Here is a 23,034-nt window from a genome sequence, read left to right as displayed (position 1 = left end):
GAATAAGCCAAGTTAGCGCTGAGGTACCTGTGCATCCCAGTCAGTCTCCTCAGTGCGGGTGTTTTCGGCGGCGGCTGGACTGACGGTCACCATGGGTTGCGGTCGCGTCTGACCCCAAAACATGCTTTTATTCCTCAACAAAAAATCAGTAGACTGGTGCAGAAGTTTTATGCGAGTTACTAAAGTTAGTTATTTTTCACGAGGCTTTAAGTAGCCTAATTTGTTATAGCCTAATTTTAGGAAGGCTAATATCTTGCACTTTCTTCTGGCTTGAATAATTTTGAGTTACATTTTGACAAAACCTTTCAGATCTAAGTATTATGTTTTTTGTTTAATTTAATGTTAAACATGAATCTGTTTATTGTTTTTTTTTATTTTGGAACCAATGAGGTCTCTGTTTAAGAACGCTGGCTCCCAGCTGCAGGTTCCGCTGCTTTAGAGCACCGCACATGCACGCACATATATGTTTGAAACATAGTTTAACTGTCTGCCAAAAGTTGATCTTGTAATAAAGGTCTCATCGAGGAAAAACACGCTGTATATTTGTATTCATTGCATTTTTTAAGTATAAAAGTTAAATAACAAATTTTATTATAAATATATTAATGATTAATCGATAGTCGATCGTTAATTCTCCCAACGATCGACAAAGAAAACTTAATCGAATGCCCATCCCTAACGTCAAGTATTAATGGAGTTGATTGTATTATAGGCACTTTCATACTCACCACTTTGTACTCCACTTTCATAAGAAATTTTTTTTCATTATTTACTCACTCCCATGTCATCTTAGATGTTTATGTCTTTCTTTTTTCAGTCAAAATTAAGTATTTAATTATGGAAACATTCCAGATTTTTTTTCTTCAATTGAACCCAACGGATTGAAGTCCAAATTGCTGTTTAATGCGGCTCTAAACCAGTGTTCTCCAACACCAAGTTGCCCGCACAGAGCCTGGTGAGGTGCCCGCCAAAACACATTCTATTAATAGTCTCAATTGTAATATTTATTTATTACATATTTTGTATTAGCTTGGTTCTTTTATGTATGTTAACAATTTAAACAATGATAAAACATAGCAACAAGTAAAATAAAATAAATAAAACAAAAATGTTTTGAGTAGATTATATCTATTGTTTTATCTATTGTGGTAGCCCTGCTCTTAGGGGCTGTTTACACTTGGTATTAAGATGTGTTTTCATCGATCGGATCACAAGTGGACGAGAGAGACACATTACGTTTACACCTGGTATTTAAATCCGTCTCTTTTGTCCACTTTCGACCGCTTCTGTCCTAAATACTGTGAGGGGGTGGTCTGTGAGACGGTGGGCGAGTCTCTCTGCTGTCATTCAAACCCGAGCGGGAGTAATGATGAGTTTATATGGACGCAAACTAATATTATGTCGGAGTCCACTGCTTGTTAAGCAAGTAAACATGCTGCACAGAGTTTTTTTACGTGTGTATGTAAGACCTTTCTCTGAGTTTTCGGCGCAATTGATGAAATAGGATTGCGCAACTTTCACACGCTTTCAAAACGAAACTACGGAGATCAGCCGCCTTAGTTTTATCAATGAAAGGCAAAAAATAGCGCTGTTCACCGTATGTTCACGCCAGAAGTAAAAAAAAGACGTAAAACTTGTGTCTAGTACCTCAGATTAGATAAATGGGCGGAGAGAAGGCGGTCGCGTTTGGCTGTTCGAACACATTCAACCACATGTGCGTTCCGCAACTCCAAAGCAATCCGATCGAAAGTGGTTTCGACTACCTCTGGATGTGGTTGAAAGTGGTCGAAAGTGGAAGAGTCCACTTGTGATCCGATCGACGAAAACGCATGTTAATGCCAAGTGTAAACAGCCTCTACATGATCCAAACCGAGGCATAAGGGTCTTATCTAGCGGAACGATCGTCATTTTCACCAAAAAAGTACTTTTTAACTTTTCATGTTGCACTAGCCCTGTGATGCGCATCTGCGATTTTGGAAAGATTGCATGACGTATGCAAAGCACAAACGTACGGACCATTTCAAAAAACAAACTGACAAAGATGTCAATTAGTGTCATTCCACATACAAAACACATGTGAACACTGAACCGGTTGTTTCACATACGTCAGGCATGACCTTTCGACGTGATTACGCAAGTTCGCAGACACCCATCACAGGGCTTGTGCATGACAAGAAGCTATAATTAAAAAGTGCATATTTTTTATGCCTCCGTTGGGATCGTTTAAAGCCTTTTGAAGTTGCATTTTGGACATTCAAACCATTGGATTCAATTGAAGGAGAAAAATCCTGGAATGTTTTCCTAAAAAAAAAATTATCCAAGAAACATCTTGGATGACATGGGGTTTAGTAAATTATCAAGAACTTTTCTTATAAAAGTGGAGTAATCCTTTAAGTTGTAAGATTAATGATTAAATCTCTTTAAAACGCTGTGGTGCATGTTGATGATGCGTCATTGCTGTTTTGCTGGTAAAGGCTTTAGCATTGTCATCGAGGTGGTCAGTAAATGTCCCTTGCTGTCTGACTAGAAGTTGGTAGCTATTCATTCTCTGTAAATGTAATCATATTGAGCTGAATTGATCTTTTCTCATCAGAATTACATTTCCTGCTTTAAGCCTAACACACTTAGATCACAGAAAGTGCTGAATTATTCTGATGCAGTCCAGGCTCAGTTTTTTTGGTTAACCTTTTCCTCACAGCGACTGTTGAGAGCCGGGCGATGTGGGAGGGTTTGTTTTCTAGGTGAGTAGAAAGCATCTAAATCCTTTTACTTGCATCGTGAACAAGGTTGTCGGAGGTATCACTGCTTCTCAGAACGCCACGTTAAGAGCAACAAGCAGTCGGGCCTTTAATCTGTCATGTCACATTTGCTTTGTGCTTGGGGACGTACTGAGCTCTCTCTCACAGTCTCTTTTGTTTTTTTTGTCCTTGTTCCGTATCACATTCAGGCATCCGTTCCTTTACAGCTTCGTGCTTCACAGAGCCAGAACGCGTCAGAGGATTATTTTGTCAGGCGCGGCCACTAGTGCTGTTGTAATATAATCTTCTTTATTTTGCTCTTTTCTTTTCTTTTGGATCAATTCAAATTCTCTAAGGTATTTTTATCACAGTGCCACAAAGCCACGCATAAATCTGGAAGCTTCATAGTATACATGAGAGAATGTCAAAGCACTTTGAAAATTGTAAAGTCGAAACCCTGTTTGTTGTGCCTTCTTAAAATGTCACCTGCCTCTTACTTCGTAGCCCCGAATGGTTACTGTATTGCTCGCTCAAATTAAGTGATCTCATCTTGTGTGGCGCTGTTAATTGCCGGTTATGGAGACGCGACGATTCGCATGTGTCAGATCCTGCCGTAGATTAAAGCTTCACAATCAGTATGTGGCCAATCAAAGAAAGGAACCGACACCGCAGTGTGTTAAATCTTTGCTTTCTAGTGCCCTTCTTGTTTGTCTATCAATTTCTGGTGTAGCTAAATATCAGGTCACCCAGAGATCTTGAAATAAGCCAAATCATAGACTTATTGCTTTAGTGAAAATCTATCTTGCTGTATAAAAATTAGGAGAGTAGATTTTTCACGTTTCACCAGCTCGTGTCTGATGTTATAATGTTGTGATCTTAAAGAGATAGTTCAGCCAAAAATAAAAATTCTGTCATCGTTTACTCACTTATGTTGTTCGAAACCTGTATGAGTTTCTTTATTCTTTATATGTTGAATACAATACGAATGCAGATATTTTGATAAGTGATGGTACGCACATAGTTGGCAGTAAGAGCACGAATGCAAATCCCTTAAAGTGCGTCTAACATGTTTTCTTGTGAATGAGCATTGTTTAAAAGTCCTTAGCATTCCTGAAAAAGGCTTAAAAATACCTACAAAGGAAACTTGTTCCTACTGACTGTGTCTTAAAAGAGTTTACATCACAAGAATCTCAGCTTTCTAAAGATATGTGACATGTTTAGCTTTTTGTTTTTGAGTTTGTCATGTCATGACGTTTTCTGTCAAACAATGCAGTGTTCCTCCCACAGTACATTGGAACGGTAAGAGGTTTTAACATACTCTTAATGTATTTTTCCAACAAACCGGTCTTTCTGAATGGCCTGACGCTGAGTTTATGCGGATTTGAAGTGGAAGTATTTGATGAATGTGTAATACGTGGCGAAAGCATTTGGTTAATATTAGTGGTGCACGGTTCACAAAGCCCACGGTTCGGTTCGTATCACTGTTTTATGGCCACGGTTTTCGGTTCTGTACGGTTGTTGTTAATGTTTTTCTTTTAATCATTTACACTCCAGAAATTTACTTCAGCATATGATATATAGCTTAAAGGGGTGGTTCAATGGTATTTCAAGCATTCTGACTTATTAACACAGTTATAGAGTTGTTTCCTCATGCTAAACGTAGCCAAAGTGTCAAAAAAGCAGTTGGACGTGTTACAGAGTATTTCTGTGCCGAATGCACTTTGCCACGGTTCGTACAAGTTTCGGAAAGTTTTTTTCGATTACGGGTCCAGCTGGTGTTTCAGGGGTTTTCTATACGTATCACTTCTTTATATGGGCACTTCCCCTGGAAAACCCCGCCTACCCGTCAATCAGCGGGAGACGCCAGAACTTGCATATTATGCGACACAGCTTTGTTTAATTTCAAAACTCAACAATGGCACGAAAGAAGTGTGTTTTTGAATGAAAGTCAGCTTTATGGAAACAATGGATATAGTTTATTATCCAGGGTAGCAGTTGAGTTTTGGGTGTGTGTTTAATGAGCTGGATTTTCCCAACCGGGTCATGAGTTGCAAGCGGTAAGAAAGGCGTCTGTTTTATTTTGGAAATAGGTGCGTGCATACTATATAAATGACACGAACATGTAGTGAATCATAAGTTATAAGTGTTGTATAGTGTTGCATGACTTGTGCTCGCTCCACCCGCGGTAGTAACTCCTCCTTCTTCATTTTTTCGTACGTTATCGTAAAGATTCGGTATAGCTAATCTTTCTTTTATAAATCTGATTAAACTAAAGACTCTTCGGAGATAAAAAGGATGTAATGCTACTCTATAGGCACTCAAGATTAACAGCAGAAATGCAGAAACAGCGTGTGTTACGTGAGCTTTAATTATCCACAATTTAGGATACAGTATTAACAAAATTGTTATATCATGTAATCATGCACAAACAGAATTTGACTTGACTTTTAATTACATTTTTGGGACCATCTCTGAGGAAAGCTATGTGAGATTTTGATACAGCAAGAGAGAAGACATTGATGACATGCTTTTCATTTTCTTGGCTAAAAAGTGAGAATGTGTATTGCTTTCTCTACAGGAACTTATGTGCCTTTTTAGCACACCAAGATTGAACTTAAAGCTACACTGAAGTTGGCAGTTTGATTAATGCAAGTTAATTCTTCAGTTTAATCTTTATGTGCTTCAAGCCTTGTTTTATACTCGACGCGTCCACATGAGCGTGAGGGTTCGCACGGCAAAAATGACAGCAACGCGGAGTGGGCGGTAGTGTGAGTTCAGTGCGCGAGACCCCATTTCGCTTGAGGGTGTGTATGTCAAATGTTAAAACTAGCGCATGCTTCTGCAACCCAAGAAGAACGAGTGTCAGGCGAATCTAGCCGAGCATGCCGTCTCATCACGCCGGCACCCAGTCTGTGCGTTGAGTATAAACACCTCCCCAAACGGAGTCTCGCGCTGTGAAGCCAGACGAAAGTATACAAGACTTTAGGTAACATACGGGCACGAGGCTACATTGCGAACCGAGACAAGTGAACTGAACGGTTTTGATGTTTTTTCATGTACCGTACCACCCCTAGTTAATGACATTAGCGGCTTTTGCGTCTGAGCTTCATATATTTTAAAATTTTGTACATCAGATTTGTGTTAATATTATTTTAATTAAACAGCCATTGTTGCAAAATTGATTCGAAATGTTACTTTCTGTTGATTTAGAATTGAGTTCCTGTAGCTTAATTGGTAGAAAATTGCATTAGCAGGGCAAAAAGTCATGGGCTCGATCCCAGCGAACACGCACAGTTAAAATGTATACATTGTTTATATGTTATTAATATATTAGAAATATTCCCAGCCTTTTTAGTTTACCAATAAATAATAGACCTACACCACCGTGTTTCTAAACATTGTATCATCATGTAAATCAAGTTAGCATTTGGCTCTTTGCCATTTCTAGAGGCAGCACAACACATCAATGAATGTGACGTCTGAAAGCACACTAAGACACGGATATCAATAACTTTTGCTAACATGTATAGATAACATTGGTCTGCTTCGACCCATAAGGCAGATTAATGCAGACTTCCTTTTTGAGATGTTGGGGCACGACATTGTGGCATCAAACATGTGGTTTACCACTCTTCCTGTTTATTTTTTTTTTAGTTTAAGGACCCGCTCATCCTGTTGCTGTTGGCTTCCGCTGTCATCAGTGTGTTGATGCGGCAATTTGACGATGCTGTCAGTATCACCGTGGTAAGTTTCTCCTGTAGATTCCCATTGACACATTTTGGACTTTCTTATGAACTGTGCATCAGACCACTCACATTTTTTCATATTTTTTTTGCAGGCCATTATTATTGTTGTTACAGTTGCCTTTGTACAGGTAAGTTAAACAGGTACATTATTGATGAGTGTTTTTTCACTGTAGTTATAATAATTTGTTACATTTATATAGCGCTTTACTGCAACACTCAAAGTGATCTTCTCAATCACAACCAATGTGCAGCATCCACCTGGATGATGTGACGGCAGCTAGGGCTGCAGCTATCGATTCTTTTTGTAATCGATTAATCTAGCACTGAATCGATCGATTAATCGAGTAATCGGATAAAAATTTTGTTTGTGTTTTTAAACAACCAAAACAAATAATGCATAACGAAAATGACGTGGCTGTAAAATGTTTAAGCATTTGGCTTTTATTTCTAAAAAAAACAGAGGTATTTGGCTCCAAAAAATAAGCCTATTAATTTCAAAGTTTATAAGTGCCAGTGCCAACAATTAAGCACTTTAATTTATTAATATGCATAACAGGTTTCATGCTGTAATCTAGCACTGACATCAAAGTAAATATCTGGTTTATGTACATTTCTACACCTGCAGCATTTACCATTAGGCTACTAACATGTAATATATCATTTCTGGGGTGAGCCTATTTGCTATGGTAACAACCTGTGTGTGCGCGCGCGCACGTGCACCTGTGTTTCTGTGTGCACGCGTGCTGTGCTTGAGGAAGAGTGACACCCCAGTCAGACGTTCAGTTGCTTCATTGCATTTTGGTACTGCAGAAATACATACATTACTTTTCAATAGAATGCTGCATTTGGTGCATCACTTGCATTGCGGTGCATTTTAGGTTAAGAATCCGTTCGGAAAAAAAACGCGTTACGACATCACGTCCCGCTGTATACAGTGAATGCATGCTGAAATTATTGTTGCGTGGCTACATAAAAGTTTAAGCATATGTGATGCATTGCGCGATCGGTCTGACTCGCGTGAGAGAGAATAACTTCCTTTTGCTAAACTCCAATAAGACAGAGATTATTATTATGGAACAAAATATGTCAGATTACAAGTTGCCCATATATGATTGCACTGTGGAGACGTTTTTTTGGTAAACACACCTGTAAAGTGCATGCGTGTTTGTGAAGGGGTTCTTTCTTAAGCAATTGAACGTGAATACGAAAACATCAAAGCTAAACATCATATCTAGTCAAACCGCATAACGACATCGCTACAAATACAGTATGGGATTAAAATCAGCGAAAGCTATGTTACCTTGTTTCATCGACGCTTGGTGAAACAGCAGTGGATGTTTTCGGTTCAGATGCTGAATGTAATGATCCCAAACTTTAAACATTCTCTCTCTGCCGTTTATGGACATATTTGCTCCGCCATCGCGCCAACTAAATTCAAAATGTACCACGCGCTATGATGTGCTTCCTGAACATTGAACAACGGTCCGTGTGAATCAGATCTCGGCGCGTGTAGTGCGCGTCATAGGAATTTAACGAGGCTTCGAGGCAGAATTTTTGCCTCGAGGAATTTTTTGAATCGAGTAAATCGAGTAACTCGATGAATCGTTTCAGCCCTAACGGCAGCCATATTGCGCCATAACGCCAACCACACACCAATAATATAGCCAATTAGTATATATGGGGATGATTAGTGGGCCGATTGGCAAATTCTGGCAGGATGCCAGTGCACGCCCCTACACTTTTTAAAAGACATTCTGGGATTTTTAACAACCACAGAGAGTCAGAACCTTGATTTAACGTTTCATCCGAAGACTAGCTTAAAAATGAAAGCTAATTATACAGTCTCTGGTCAGTTGGTAGCTGTTGAGTATGCAAATGTTCATGGCAAACTCCCTAAATGGCTGCTGTTAAAAACGTGGTCAAAGTTTTTCATGTCCTGATACGTAAAACCATTGATTTAAACCGTAGATTTTTTTCATTTTCACATGATTGTAAATTCTATACTGAATTTGTTATTTTCATGAAAATGATGTAAGTCTGGTGGCGATTTACTGTCATCTTTGCCCTACTGTGTTTCAGGAGTACCGCTCAGAAAAATCCCTTGAGGAGCTGGGAAAACTTGTGCCTCCAGAATGCCACTGGTTAGTTATCCTTCCTGCACTGGTTGGCTATTCTTTTCTTCGTTTCTTTCTTTGTCTGCTGCATTAATAATAAATGATGTCAGACTTACTTTGCATGTGGTTGTAAGGTCTCACCATCTGAGATGTATGTTTCAGGGTTTTAACCCCATCAAACGCATAAAAGCCAGGCTTTCAGTTGACATGCAGAGAGAGTGAAAAAAAGGGATATAATTTCCACTTCAAACAGGCATGGTCTCATATTTGCACTTTAAAGCTGGTTTAAGTCCTGTACCCAAAGAACCTTCAGCACACATCGCTGTGTGTTCCCATGCATTTCTCTCTCTCTCTCTCTCTCTCTCTCTCTGGTTGAATGTCTTCTAACAGTCGAGAGTTTTCAGCGACATTTAATGTGTCTGTTCTGACTAAAAGCATACGATACAGTCAAAACAAAATTAATGTTTAAGATGGAGCAATGTGGAATGGGATCTCTGTGGGCTGGGATGCCTTGCACAATGCAGTAGAAAGTAACTGACCCAGATTTTATGGCAAAAAGAGCTTGATGTTTCTAATGTTGGGCCTGGTTAGGACAAAGCGGTAGAGGGCAGAAGTGTTACTTTTTTTGTTTGTTTGTTTTTGGTTGAAACATTCATCCCTCCATAGTGAGACAGTTATCTCAGGAAATCTTTTGTTGAATTTATGGTTGCGCTTTATTTATTTACATTGTATTTACCCAACAAAATACTGCTAAATCCATGTATAAATGAGGGTTAGGATTAGGGTTAGGTTTAGGGCTGATAGCTAGTAATTACATTGTTACACTATAAGTACATGGTATGTAAGTATGTGAAACTGAACTGGAAAATAAGGCGCTCTTTTTCTATTATATAAATATATGTCTAATATAAACCCATTGACTTCCATAATATTTGAAGAGTTTCGTTGCAAAACGAGATAAATCCATTTTTTTACATTTTTGTCAAAACATGTTTATTATTATGTTATCATGTTATTATTTTGTTTTATGGTGCTACTTAGCTGTATTTTCCAAAAAACGTGATTTCTGAACAATTAAAAAAACGGTGGTTATCTCGTTTTGCAACGAAACTCTTCATTTGTCCATTCTCCTTCTATGGGAGTCAATGGGTACTGTCACTGTGTGGCTAATATTTTTAGCCTTTTAGTATTTTTTAGTTTTCCGATATTTAAGTAAATGTAGATATTTTTTTAATAATTATATGATATGTGACCCTAGGCCAAAAACCAGCCGTTAGTCGCATGGGTATATTTGTAGAAAAAGCAAAAAATACATTGCAGGGTCATAATTTTTCTTTTATGGCAAAAATCATTACTATATTATGTAAATAGGGATGCACGATAATTTGCATGCGATATCATGCGCATCTCGTCAGTAAAGCCGGTTTCTTGATTAGTAGTAAATCGCAATCACCTGCTATTCAGATGGAGCGGCCGTAGTTCACTGACAAGTTGGGCCATATCGCATACATATCACAGGCGATATGTCCGCGATAATTAATGCGAAATTGCCCGATTGTCAGTGAACTACAGCTTTGTGTAGTAAATGCCGCTCAGTCTGAAAGTAGCTGATGGCGATTTGCTTGTGGTCACGGAGCTGGCTTCGCTGACGAGATGCGAATGACAATCGCATGCAAATTATCCCACATCCCTATATGTAAAGATCATGTTTCATGAGGATATTTTGTACATTTCCTACCGTAAATATGTGGATGCAGCAAAATCGTGAACAAAATTGGCCAGAAACTTACCTACAAATTTACTCTTTGCTCTTTGGGAAGTTTTTTTTGTATGTCCCCCATTTAGTTCCCAAGGTCATAACAGGGGTAAGCCAGGAGAAAAAACATAGTAATTTACTTATTTTACTGTTGCAGAACTTTAACATTGAGTTAACAGCAGGTGCTATTGAAAAATGAGATATGCGAAAGCTTTGACACTTTTAGACTGGTCGTTTCCATTATAAATACAGTGACGAAAATTTTGTGATGTATGGAAGATTTTATTTTATTTATACGCTTTGTTTGTAATTGACCATTGATGTTTTTACCTACATAGCTGTTGTCATTGTTTCAGAACTGTAGTTTTAGTAAAATCACTGTAAGACACGTCCTCTCCCAGCTCTCGTATTGCTTTAAATCAGTTACAGTGGTCCACATGCTGATGCTAAATAGTCTAGTAATACAGTGTAAAAATATAAAAGATTTTATCTTTTTGAGTCTCATCATGTTACAAATTTTATGAATCTATTAGTATTAGTTTGGTGCTCAAATAGAATGTTGCTAAAACTGGCGGTGGCATATTCTTGAAAGTATTTGCCCCCTGAGCAATCCACAGGTCATGAATTTCAAGGTCTGTCTGTTCACAAGGCTCCTCTGACCTAATTTCAACCACTCAGCAACCAGCGCTTTTATCCCTCTGTCGCCCTCTCTTTCAGTATTCGAGAAGGACATCTAGAACACCTTCTGGCACGAGAGCTTGTCCCTGGAGATACCGTCTGTTTGTCCGTGGGAGAGAGAGTCCCGTCTGACCTACGACTGTTCGAGGTGTGAACTGAAATAGACACAAAATGGCATCTTTTCTTTTCTGTACAATAGAAAAATTACTGTATATTTTATAGTAGATATATATAGTTTGTTTTAAAAGTCCATGTGCCCCGTCCTAAAATACAAGCTTATGCTGACCCCTCTGTGCCCGGCAGGTGGTGGATCTGACAGTTGATGAGTCCAGCCTGACAGGAGAGACCGCCCCCTGTCCCAAGACCTCTGCCACTCAGCCGGCTGCCACCAATGGCGACATCACGTCCCGCAGTAACATTGCTTTCATGGGAACGCTGGTGCGCTGTGGGAAGGCCAAGGTACTGATGGACCAGATTCTTAGTGTTTACAATGCACAAAATTCGAACCCCCCACTTTTGCTTTATAGCTTCTTTGTTATTTGTTATTATATTTAAAGGACTACTCCACTTTAAAAAACAAAAAATACTGGTAATTTACTCACCCCATGTCACTCAAAATGCCGATGTCCCTCTCCGCTCAGTCGAGAAGAAATTAAGTTTAAACAAACAAAAAACATTAGATGAGGTTGCGCTGGCGCGTCACACGGCTGGTGCAAGACGAGAAGGTGTGGTTTAAAATTGCATATTTTTTATTGACAATGACAATCGTGTTGCTAGATAAGACATTTGTGCCTTGGTTGGGATCGTTTAAAACCCTTTAAAGCTGCATTGAAACTGCAATTTTAAACTGCATTTAAACTGTAAACTTTTGAAGTCCAATAAATAAAGTCTATTAAATTCAGAAAAATCTTGAAATGTTTTCCTCAAAAAATGTAATTTCTTCTCCTCTGAATAAAGAAAGGCATCAACATTTTGGATGACATGCACTCTTAAAACGAATGTGTTAAATTAACACATCTTGTGTCTAGTTAAGGACAACACACCTAGTGTGTTGTCCTTAAATTAACACATCTCTGTGTTATTTTTAGAACAACACACTTTGTGTTGTTTTAACACATCTTGTGTTGTCCCTTTTATTTATATGAACTCTAAATCAGCACGAAATGACACATAATGTGTTAAAATTAACACATAATGTGTTAAATAGTTTAACACAAAGCAATGTGTTAAAATTAACACACCCTGTATGTGTTGGTTTTGACACATTGCTTTGTGTTGAACTATTTGGCACATTGTGTGTTGTTTTTGACACATTAAGTGCCATTTAAGTTCATGAAAAATAAAAGGGACAACACAAGATGTGTTAAAACAACACAAAGTGTGTTGTTCCAAAAATAACACAGAGATGTGTTAAATTAAGGACAACACACTAGATGTGTTGTCCTTAACTAGACACAAGATGTGTTAATTTAATGTGTGGGGATGTGTAAATTATGCAGATTTGTTTTTTAATAAAGTGGAGTAATCCTTTAAGTTGTGAAATAATTTCTATTGAAGTAAAATGAAGTAAAAGCAGTGTAGCAGAAATAAGCATTTGTTTTACTGTAATGTTAGTTTTTAAAATATTTATTTATTACATTATGAACTGACATGGACTGACTATGTTTTAAATTGCAGGGCATTGTCATTGGTACTGGAGAAAATTCAGAGTTCGGCGAGGTTTTTAAGATGATGCAAGCAGAGGAGGTAAAAATCAGAAAATGAAATTGTAACCCTGAACCACAAAACCATAAATGCATTTTTTTGTAATTGAGAGGTATGCGTCATCTGAATAAATAAGATTTCCATTGATGTAGGATTTGTTAGGATAGGACAATTTTTTGACCCAGATACAACTGTTTGAAAATTCGGAATCTGAGATCTGCAAAAAATCTAAATATTAAGAAAATCTCCATATTACTAATCATAATCACATTTTTGATATATTTGCTGCAGAAAATATACAAAATATTTTCATGAAACATGATCTTTACTAAATATCCTAATGCTTTTTGGCATAAATCAATCAATAATTTTGACCCATACAATATATTTTTAGCTATTGCTAGAAATGTAGAGTTTGGTTCCAAAACGCAACAAATCCATTTTTGACTAATTTTGGTAAAAACGTGTTTTCTATAGACGGTTTCATCTGACGCACGTTATACACGTCTGGATCCGACCTTTACTTCCGGTTTCGTTTTTTTAATGGTCTGACTAGTTGCTAAACTGATCTCTTGAACAAATTCCTCGTTGAAAATAACAAATGTTTTGGTTTCCCAAGGAATCTATGTGTTGTTTTTTTTGCTTGTTATATAAATAAACTACATTTAAAGTACTTTGTTGTTATTTATTATTAGCGGAGTTTACCGGAAGTTACGTGCGGACCGCGACAGTCGCTTGTTTCTGTTATTGCTGAAAACCGTGTATACCAAATATTTTCTAAATCCCAAATTTGATTTTCAAAAATTTATTCTAAAAAATTTTTTTCCACAAAATGCTATAAATCTATTGAATCAATATATAAATGTGCATTCATCTTTGCCTAGTGATATACACTGATTAAACATTAATGGCATTAATCAAAACACTTACTTTGTCATATTAAGAACAGTGTCATTGCTCATGTCATCCTTGGAACGTTGTCGCTGAACTTTTTTGACAGCGATCAGCTGTAAAATATTTTGGTCCTGCTCGATTTTCTTTGGATTTGCATAAAATAATGGAAAGTTTTTCATAAGATCCTCTGGGGTCAATGTGTTAACATGACAGAAGTTTGATGTCGGAGAACAAGCAACAGCCGGCATTTTTCCGTCTCCGAGTGCCACTCACGTAATTTTATTCGTTTTTCCCCACCACAGAAAACCACCACATGTTTAGCAATGCCATCAAAGTGTTATTTTGATTTTGTTTGTTTGTTGATCACAAAGTACAAAGTAGATGAGAAAAAGTAGGATTCTGTACTCAATGTGCCGTCATTGAATGGTGCGCTGTGATTTGTTGAGCGGATTTATTTTATTCTGCAGAAAAGGAGGACTGGCGTTTATTGCGTTTTGGGAAAAAAATGACAGAATAACACGGCAGATATTGTTTTTTGCGTAAAATTAAGAGTTTACTTTTTAATACTGACCAGATACAACACTGATTTTGGCGGTAACTCTTTTTTTTTTAAAATGATGTTTATCGCATTTTGGAACCAAACTCTTCAACTATATTTATGACTGGTTTTGTGGTCCCGGGTCACAAATTTGAAATGAAATTCATATCAAAACAATGACTTTACATCATATCTAAATGTTTTCTCATGTAAACAGGCTCCTAAAACTCCCCTGCAGAAAAGCATGGATTTGCTAGGGAAACAGCTCTCCCTCTATTCCTTTGGGATTATCGGTACACATCTTAAGATTTTCCATTTAAATTGCACTTTCATAATTCATGCCATCTGATTAAATACTCAAAGCTTAATTTTCTATTCCGTCAGTCTTGTATTGGCATTGTCACTAACATGAATCCATTTCAGGGGTGATCATGATTGTTGGATGGTTTCAAGGGAAGTACATTCTCGACATGTTCACTATTGGCGTCAGGTATGTTCTCAATCTATGAACTAAATACTGTGACTAGCTTTGCAGTCTTTTAAGTGTGGTGTCATTGCTCTTTTCAGCCTGGCCGTGGCAGCTATCCCAGAAGGCCTCCCTATCGTAGTGACAGTCACTTTGGCACTGGGCGTGATGAGGATGGTAAAGAAGCAGGCCATCGTCAAGAAACTGCCCATAGTGGAGACACTAAGTATGCCGCCTTCTCACTATTGCGTTTCATGTTGTGTTGAATTAAACCAGTGGTTCCCTACTAGTTTTAATGTGGAGAATGTTCACAAACAAATTGATCACTTGAATGAAAATGAAAATGCATTATTTCAGTAAACTGACCTGACAGCTGGTGTGCACAGAGATTTTGTGCAGTTACTTCCTGTTTGTTGATGTGAGAACAAAAGAAATAACTTTGGTGATTCTTTCCATTTTAGTGGCATTATGTAACCATTGATCATGTGAGAGTCAGTAAGCCGGCAGGCTCGAGCATCACATGACAGACTAAGCACTAATATTATGCAGAGTAGATGAATTAAATCTGTAAAATGTTGCTCAAAGCCACAGAAACATTAAAGTAATGTTTTATTGCTTTGCTTAGAAACATTACCATATGGTGTACTTAATGTCTCTTTACTAAAGAAAAAACAAAGTGCTCCTGAAAATGTGTTTTTTGTTTATCAACACTTATTCTTGTGTTTTTCCAAACCCCATCAAACCCAAACTTATGTTTTTCATTTGTATGCATTTTCTTAACAATAGCCTGCCCACGCATTTTCATATAATTGAATAGAGACTCAGACTGGGACTTTCCAGCTTCAAAATTACAATAACAAAGCACCTTAATAGTACTCAAATATAGCTAAAATAACTTCGAGAATGCAGAATACAGAAATTCAATATAATACACATTACTATATTATCAGTGGTGTATAAAGACCTTACATAATGAATGGGATTGTTTTTATTACCTTTTTTATCTACATACACCGCAGATCCCCTTACATGGAAGTCAAGTTTCTAAAGTAGCAAATTAGTAAATTGACAAACTGTTTTACGTAATGTGTTTTATCCCTATATTGTCTCAGATGATGTCCTATGGCAGCTACTATAGCTTCTCTTTGCGTTACGAATTTGAGGTTGGTTGCAATTCGCGACCTCGCTGCTAGATGCCTCTAAAAACCCACACTGGACCTTTAAAGCAACACTATGTAGTTTCCATGTAAAAATGACGTACAGCTCCCCCATGTGGTTGAAAAACGCAACAGTGCCTGGTATCAGACACTCTTCTGCAGGCAGGAGGAGGGGCGGGGCTGTGTTTCCTACCCTCCACCGCCACTTTCAGAGTGTGCTTGTAGCAGCTAGGAGGCTGCTCAGGTTGCAGCAACAGTACAGTTTATCCAGTTAAAAGTTGTTCTATCACTGAAATAATTTTAGAGACATTATTTAAAGGTAAAAAAACTACATAGTGTTGCTTTAAAGGTGCAGTACGTAACTTTTAGAAGAATTCCTTTGAAAGAAATGGAATATAATCTACATATATTATATAGATAACTACATTATCAGTGGTGTAAAAAGACCTTTTCTTAAAGAACCATTATGTTTTATTACCTTAAAATGAGCCGTTTTTATTTATATACACCGAGGGTCCCCTTACATGGAAGTCACAATTTTGTGCCGGCATGTTTCTACAGAAGCCCTTAATGGACAAACTTTGTTTACTTAGTTGTCTCTGATGATGACGTGTTTGTCCTGTGGTGGCTATCGCAGTGGCTTCTCTATGCGTTTCAAAAGTGAGGGATGATTTCTGAGGCGCTATAAGTGACTGATTGTGCTGACAGTGACGTCTTGTGAGTTTAGTATTGGGACAGATCTGTTGTTTTAACTGTTCATTCAAACGAATCCGTTCAAAGGAGTCAGTTGGCGAATCGGACGCATTGTGTTCTAATCCAGGCTGAGCAGCGCAAAACTGTAAACAAAGTGTTACTGTTACAACACGAAAAACATTTCCTCGGTGGATATGATTTGGTCTTCCGACCTTTAGGCATCGAGTCAGTTTTGTTTTGAGTAATAAAAGCAGGGAGACAGTTTAAAGACAGAAAGCGTGCACGCGGCTCTGCTCTCTCTGTCACGCAAACAAAGATCATCATCACTCATTAATCACATGAAATGAGCCTAATCTTTGCACGGACAGTGCACCGCAAGATATAAGCCCGTCGCGCTGTTGTACTGGCTGCTTAATTTGCGCGATCCCGCCATCGCTTACTAAAGCTGTTTGTGAACAAGGCACGGCTGCACACACACAGGAGCGATCTGCTTGCAGCAAGAGGCAGCGTCACGAGTTCTACAACAACGCTTAGGGGCCCGCAGATGTGCCTGCCTATTAATCTGCCTAATTTTGCAGCAAAATTGGCCAAAGATATATTTTAAAAAATCGGCCAAATTTTCGGCCCGGCCGATAAATCGGTCGACCTCTACCCTTAATGTATCCGGTATTGTACAGGAAGCCAATGCAATGATCACAAAATGGGGGTGACATGATTAAATCTGCACTGTTTAAGGAATTTAGCAACGCAATTTTGAGAGATGCTGCAGTAAGGGCAATTGCAGTAGTCAAAGCACAACGTGGTAAAAGCATGGACCCGTGAGGTACACCGCAGGACAGTTGCACTATAGAGTAAGAGAAGTTACCCAAACGGACACAGAAGCATCTATTTGTCAAGTATGACTAAAACCAGTGTTGTAATCTAGACGACGAATGTTATGATCAACCATATTAAATGCAGAAGAAAGTCGCCGGAGTCAGTTGTTAGCAGTATATCAGTGCTAACTTTGTGCATGCAGGCGTAAAATCATATTGAAATTTTCATAGATAAAGTTATCACTAAGAAAGGACTTGAGTTGGTTAAATACTACTTTCTCTTATACTTGAAAATGAAAGGTCTAATAGAAATAGGATGAAAATTGGTAAAACTAGAAGCATTGTGTTAAGGCTTCTTGAGGAGAGGGGTAACCGTGGTCAATTGTCATTGCTAGTCATTAATTTGACTATACTGTTTTTTGTTTGTCATTCACCAAATTTTTTTATAAAAGTCTTTACAAGCCTTAATTTGGATTTTCTTTCAAGAAATGTCACTGATTTTATGGATACAGAGCGAGTTGGTCATATGTATAAACCTGAATGCTCTTTCTCTTCTCTCCAGGCTGCTGTGATGTCATCTGTTCTGATAAGACGGGCACCCTCACTAAAAATGAGATGACTGTCACTCACCTGTTCACATCTGATGGACTGAATGCTCAGGTCAGAATCCTGTAAACCTTAAGGGCTCATTATAGTTATATACTTTCTACGGCCTAGCCATGACGGCGTAGGATACGCGTTGGTTTTCATATATACTTCTGCGTCGTCATTTGTGTCGATGTGCAAACACACATGCAGACAGCTGGTAGGCAGTGTCCACACATATAACGACAGTGACAGCGCGACCGTAAATGAAGAAGCAGTTCGGTCAGTTTAACCCACAATCGAAGAAGAAACAGCGACTTTTGTCGCAGTTTCAGCTAAATCACATCTTTGTTCTTACCATCGCAAACGTAAATACCTATGACACAGTTTTTTTACCTGAAGGGAGGGCTCAATCACAGCTCTTGTGGTCTGCGTAGAACTGACGCGCTGTTAAAAATTTGGTGAGGTGCACGTCAGGCTACGCAGAGGCTACGGATAACCTACGGTGTAGACCTTGCGCACGACTATAAATTGGACTTTAGACAACACCCAGGTTACCTCTCTCATCATCCGAGAAAGCATTTCAATTCCATATCTACCATAATTTCTTCTCTCAATTGCCCTGATGCCATCACAAAACAGTTTCGATCTAAAGTGTTAATAGCTGCAGGTTTTCATTAGCCCTTAGTATCTGCAAAGAAGTCTCTAGTGTTTTCTTTGAATCAGTCCTGAATTCATTTCTGTGACACTGGCCTGCTTTAATAACGTTTCAAAATTGAAGGCTGAGTAGTAGATGGAGTTTTGCACTTTTTTAACTTTGCTACTAGGTCACTTCTCCCAGGTCTAATACATAATGCTTGATTTCACATCCTCATGGGCTTACAAATCTCTTCAAATCATTCAGTGCTTGTGTTCGAGCCGCTGTGTGTCTGAATCGCTTTTTTGTGCGTTTCAAAGACTGCTTGAAAAAGCAAAAGCAGATAATTTACTTTCCTAACACAAGAATTTGAGAATGTGTCCCAGGTTACATTAGCTATCTCTAATGACTGTGTACTGTAAGTTAAATGTATACAAAGCAACTATTTAAGTTAAGTTGTTTCTACACTTCTGTCCCTGTCTTTAATCCTGTGTACACACAATTAATGTTTTTTTCTCATGCAAGTACACACTATTTAAAGGAATATTCCATTTTCTTAAAAGAAAAATCCAAATAATTTACTCACCACCATGTCATCCAAAATGTTGATGTCTTTCTTTGTTCAGTCGAGAAGAAATTATGCTTTTTGAGGAAAACATTGCAGGATTTTTCTCATTTTAATGGACTTTAATAGACACCAACAATTAACACTTAACTCAACACTTAACAGTTTTTTTCAACGGAGTTTCAAAGGACTATAAACAATCCCAAACGAGGCATAAGGGTCTTATCTAGCAAAACGATTGTCATTTTTGACAATAAAAATAACAAATATACACTTTTAAAGCACAACTTCTTGTCGAGATCCGGTAGTGATGCGCCAGCGTGACCCCACGCAATTCGTCATGACGTCACAGAAGACGAACACGAAACTCCGCCCCAGTGTTTACAAGTGTGTTGAAAGAGGATCGTTCCTACGTTGTTGTATGTCAACTGATACTAATTAATGTCTTTGTGTCAGTTTATTGTTTACAATGGTCCGCAAATGTGCGTTTTATATATGTAGCACGTGACCTCCCTACGTCACTACGCATTTACGTTAGGTCGCGCTGGACCGGATCTAGACGAGAAGTTGTGCTTTAAAAGTGTATATTTGTTATTTTTCTTGTCAAAAATGACAATCGTTTTGCTAGATAAGACCCTTATTCCTCGTTTGGGATCGTTTATAGTCCTTTGAAACTGTTACTTGTTGAGTTAAGCGTTAGTTGTTGGTGTCTATAAAAGTCCATTAAAATGAGAAAAATCCTGCAATGTTTTCCTCAAAAAACATAATTTCTTCTCGACTGAACAAAGAAAGACATCAACATTTTGGATGACATGGTGTTGAGTAAATTATCTGGATTTTTCTTTTAAGAAAATGGAATATTCCTTTAAAGTCACTTACTGTAAAGTGGGGCCAAAAAATTAAATGACTTGTTCTGTCTCTCTTTAGATGATGTCACTCATGCTCTAATTTTAAATCCATTTTTCATCAGCATTATAGAGATCACTTCTTCTGATCAATCGTCTTCATTGAATATCCTGATTTACTCAGAAATTATACTGTAAACTGGGTTGCTGTTTTATGTTGACCTGTCCACTTGACCTGATTCGTTTATTTACAGGTCAGCGGCATTGGGTACAACAATGTTGGTGAGGTTACGATGGACGGAGACGTGGTGCACGGTTTTTCCAACATCTCCTTCACCAAAATTGTGGAGGTGAGGATCACCAATAATATTATGGGTTGCAGCCATATCAATAGTACTTGAGCTTGACACATTTCCCTAATAATTCCCAGGCTGGCTGCGTGTGCAACGATTCAGTGATCAGAAACAACACGCTGATGGGACGTCCCACCGAAGGAGCTCTCATCGCCCTGGCTATGAAGGTAAAGCTTCCAATAACTACCATTTCCAGACAGAAACATCCAACCAATCTGCGTGACCTGCTTTTAATTGTTGATCTTTGTTATTCTACATGCAAATCTAGTATAATTATCTAATTGATCTTTTGCGAGTCAACGTCACAGTTACGTCACGCGCACATGTGGTGGCAGAAAAACAGTGGAAATGAATGAGACACGAGTGAAACGAACAATATAACTCCCTAGAAAATGTTTTGTTGTGCTGTTGAGTGTCAGAATAGGAATGCCAAAATAGATGACCTTCATTTTTATAGTATACCGTCGTCGAAGACACCATTTGAAGATAAACGTAGGTGTTTATGGTTGCAATAAAAGCCCTCAACCGGACAGACTGGAGTGATGAAATCATCTGAAATTTTTTTATTAATTTGAATAGAAAATAATTAGAGAAGATATCCGGTGTTCTGTTGAAGTCTGATCCCTCTATGTGTTTCTTATAGCGTTTTCATCACGTTACGTTTATAATTTATTTAGAAAGATTAAAGATTTGAATGAGTTTATAATATCAATAATATTACCTTTTATTAAAGTTTTCGTATTTTTTTTCGTTTTCTATTACTTCTTTTTACCTTATATCTTAGCCTATGTCTTCTTCCTGTTTGTTCTAAATTATGGTGTTTACTTAAGCAATATCGCTCGAGTAGGAGTGTGATATAGCTCTATATCATCACGGCTGTGATTAGGCCAGAGGCACGAGGCCGCAGGCCGAGTGCCGGAGGCAATCACAGCCGTGATGATATAGAGCTATATCACACGACTCCGAGAGCGATATTGCTTTTATACAACAGTTCGACGGCACACGTTTGAAAAACGAAAACTAGAAAACAACAACGGAGTTATTTTAAAAGCCTCTTTGTTTGAGAACTACTTCTTCCGCCACGGATTTGAGGGCGGCCAGAATGACAGGTAAAACTTTCGGCTGCTTTGAAGCTCATAACAACTAAATGGACGTAAAAGCCGTTTCTTTATATTACCGTTTCTTGGTCACAAAGTGTAGTTTTAAGATTAGTTCAGTCGAGAATGTATCTGTATTATATTTAAATCTGCAGTCGATTAGTAAAGATAGCGCCTGTTTGAACGTTTGCTTAGTGAGATTCGGTACGAATGAGAACCAAAGCATGAGCGGACGTCAGTGTTCACTCGCCCCGCTGACCACCGCCCTCTCTGGGCTACATCTCTGAAAGGGATTCCCCGGCTCTCATGTTGGCCTTGTTTGTTTATGATCGTCAAAATGAGATCAAATCAGCAGTATTTGGTGTCATGATCAAACTAGTACTTGTTTTTTTTATTCATATTTAGTGTCTTTTGTGTTTGTTATTGTTTTGGCGCGAGGTAAAAGTTAATAAAACTATACTTGTGTAACGTTACTATTGCTTTCTCATTTATTCTTAACGCGATACGAGCACTCGATTATTATTATTAAACTTTGTTCTTGTCAGTACTATACAAAACGGTTTTTTATAAGTGTCAGAGATATGTTTTTGCATGCTGCTTTTAAATATATCAGTGGCGATATCTCATAACATGTTTTAATAGTCACGTCACGATACAGTAAATGATCCATGTCCACATTTAAAAGCTGCGGGGCTTACCTGCAGTTCCACGGTGTTTTCGCGTTCTGATAAAAGATATAACTTTAGCTCCAGAAAAAAACGAGTGTTTATATTCCTCTTTCCAAGTGTTGATCGTCCACACAATGTGACAAGACATTTCTCCCATTAACTTTAACGTAACATACAAGAGCGCTGATCTTTGAAGGAATAATAACTTCCGATTGGGGATTCACAGACTGATTTATGAGCTAGTAAACTAATGAGACACATGGAGAGTGATTCAAACAGCGCGTCTGTGTTTTTCCATTCAGAGATGAGCCTGCTTAGGACCTCCATTCACTAGGTGGCGGAATAATACGAAAGGTGAAGCGGTTACAGTGCCGTTATCAGTACAATATCGTATAGCTCTTAGCCAGTCAGATTCGAGAACCAGAAAGAACTGTTGTATAATAATAAATATATAAACATAGCACACACTCACACGATGTAAAGTGTTAATAATATATAAACAGGCCTATACAAATTAAGTTGTATGTAAACATAATAGTTTTAGAACAAACACGTAGGCTAAAAATATAAGGAAGAAATTGAAAACAGGAAATGATGAAATATTTAATAAATGATATTATACAGAATACATGATAGTTTTGCTCTTATAAGTACTTCAGTGATTCATACTGTAAAAATAAGTGATTTACCAATAAAGAACAATAGACCCCTTCAAGGTTTGTAAACATTGAATGACTATCGGGTGCGCGCGCAGCACGGGGTCGAACTGTTCATATCATTTAGGCTTTATAATTTAATCTAACAGTGCTGAAAAATGATGACTTACCTCAAATGAAGTGAGCACTACAAACACAAGCCTCTTTGATATTTGCATTGTCCCAGTCTGCACGTTAATTGCTTGCAGACGCAAATGCTGTATTTTTTTGTTTTTGAGTTTCTGCATGAATCGCGAAAACTTAACGGAAGACCTGGTGCGATTTTCACA

General features: G+C 38.0%; 1 protein-coding gene across 2 annotated transcripts in view; it reads left to right on the top strand.

The window, feature by feature from the left end:
* Window positions 1-23,034, top strand: part of atp2c1 (ATPase secretory pathway Ca2+ transporting 1) — a 50,518-nt gene that overhangs the window by 14,339 nt on the left and 13,145 nt on the right. For both annotated transcript variants that reach the window (XM_055210972.2, XM_055210971.2), the window contains exons 4-15: window positions 6,393-6,482; window positions 6,577-6,612; window positions 8,564-8,625; window positions 11,072-11,180; window positions 11,336-11,491; window positions 12,710-12,778; window positions 14,386-14,461; window positions 14,592-14,658; window positions 14,736-14,860; window positions 17,862-17,959; window positions 20,186-20,281; window positions 20,362-20,451. In XM_055210972.2, coding sequence (XP_055066947.2) covers window positions 6,393-6,482; window positions 6,577-6,612; window positions 8,564-8,625; window positions 11,072-11,180; window positions 11,336-11,491; window positions 12,710-12,778; window positions 14,386-14,461; window positions 14,592-14,658; window positions 14,736-14,860; window positions 17,862-17,959; window positions 20,186-20,281; window positions 20,362-20,451 — 1,074 coding nt within the window. The remainder of the gene's footprint in view (window positions 1-6,392; window positions 6,483-6,576; window positions 6,613-8,563; window positions 8,626-11,071; window positions 11,181-11,335; window positions 11,492-12,709; window positions 12,779-14,385; window positions 14,462-14,591; window positions 14,659-14,735; window positions 14,861-17,861; window positions 17,960-20,185; window positions 20,282-20,361; window positions 20,452-23,034) is intronic.

The sequence above is a fragment of the Misgurnus anguillicaudatus genome, chromosome 10 (assembly GCF_027580225.2).
Source record: "Misgurnus anguillicaudatus chromosome 10, ASM2758022v2, whole genome shotgun sequence".
Classification (NCBI taxonomy): domain Eukaryota; kingdom Metazoa; phylum Chordata; class Actinopteri; order Cypriniformes; family Cobitidae; genus Misgurnus; species Misgurnus anguillicaudatus.
Note: the sequence above shows the minus strand (reverse complement) of the source record. Positions and strands in the feature narration are given on the sequence as shown.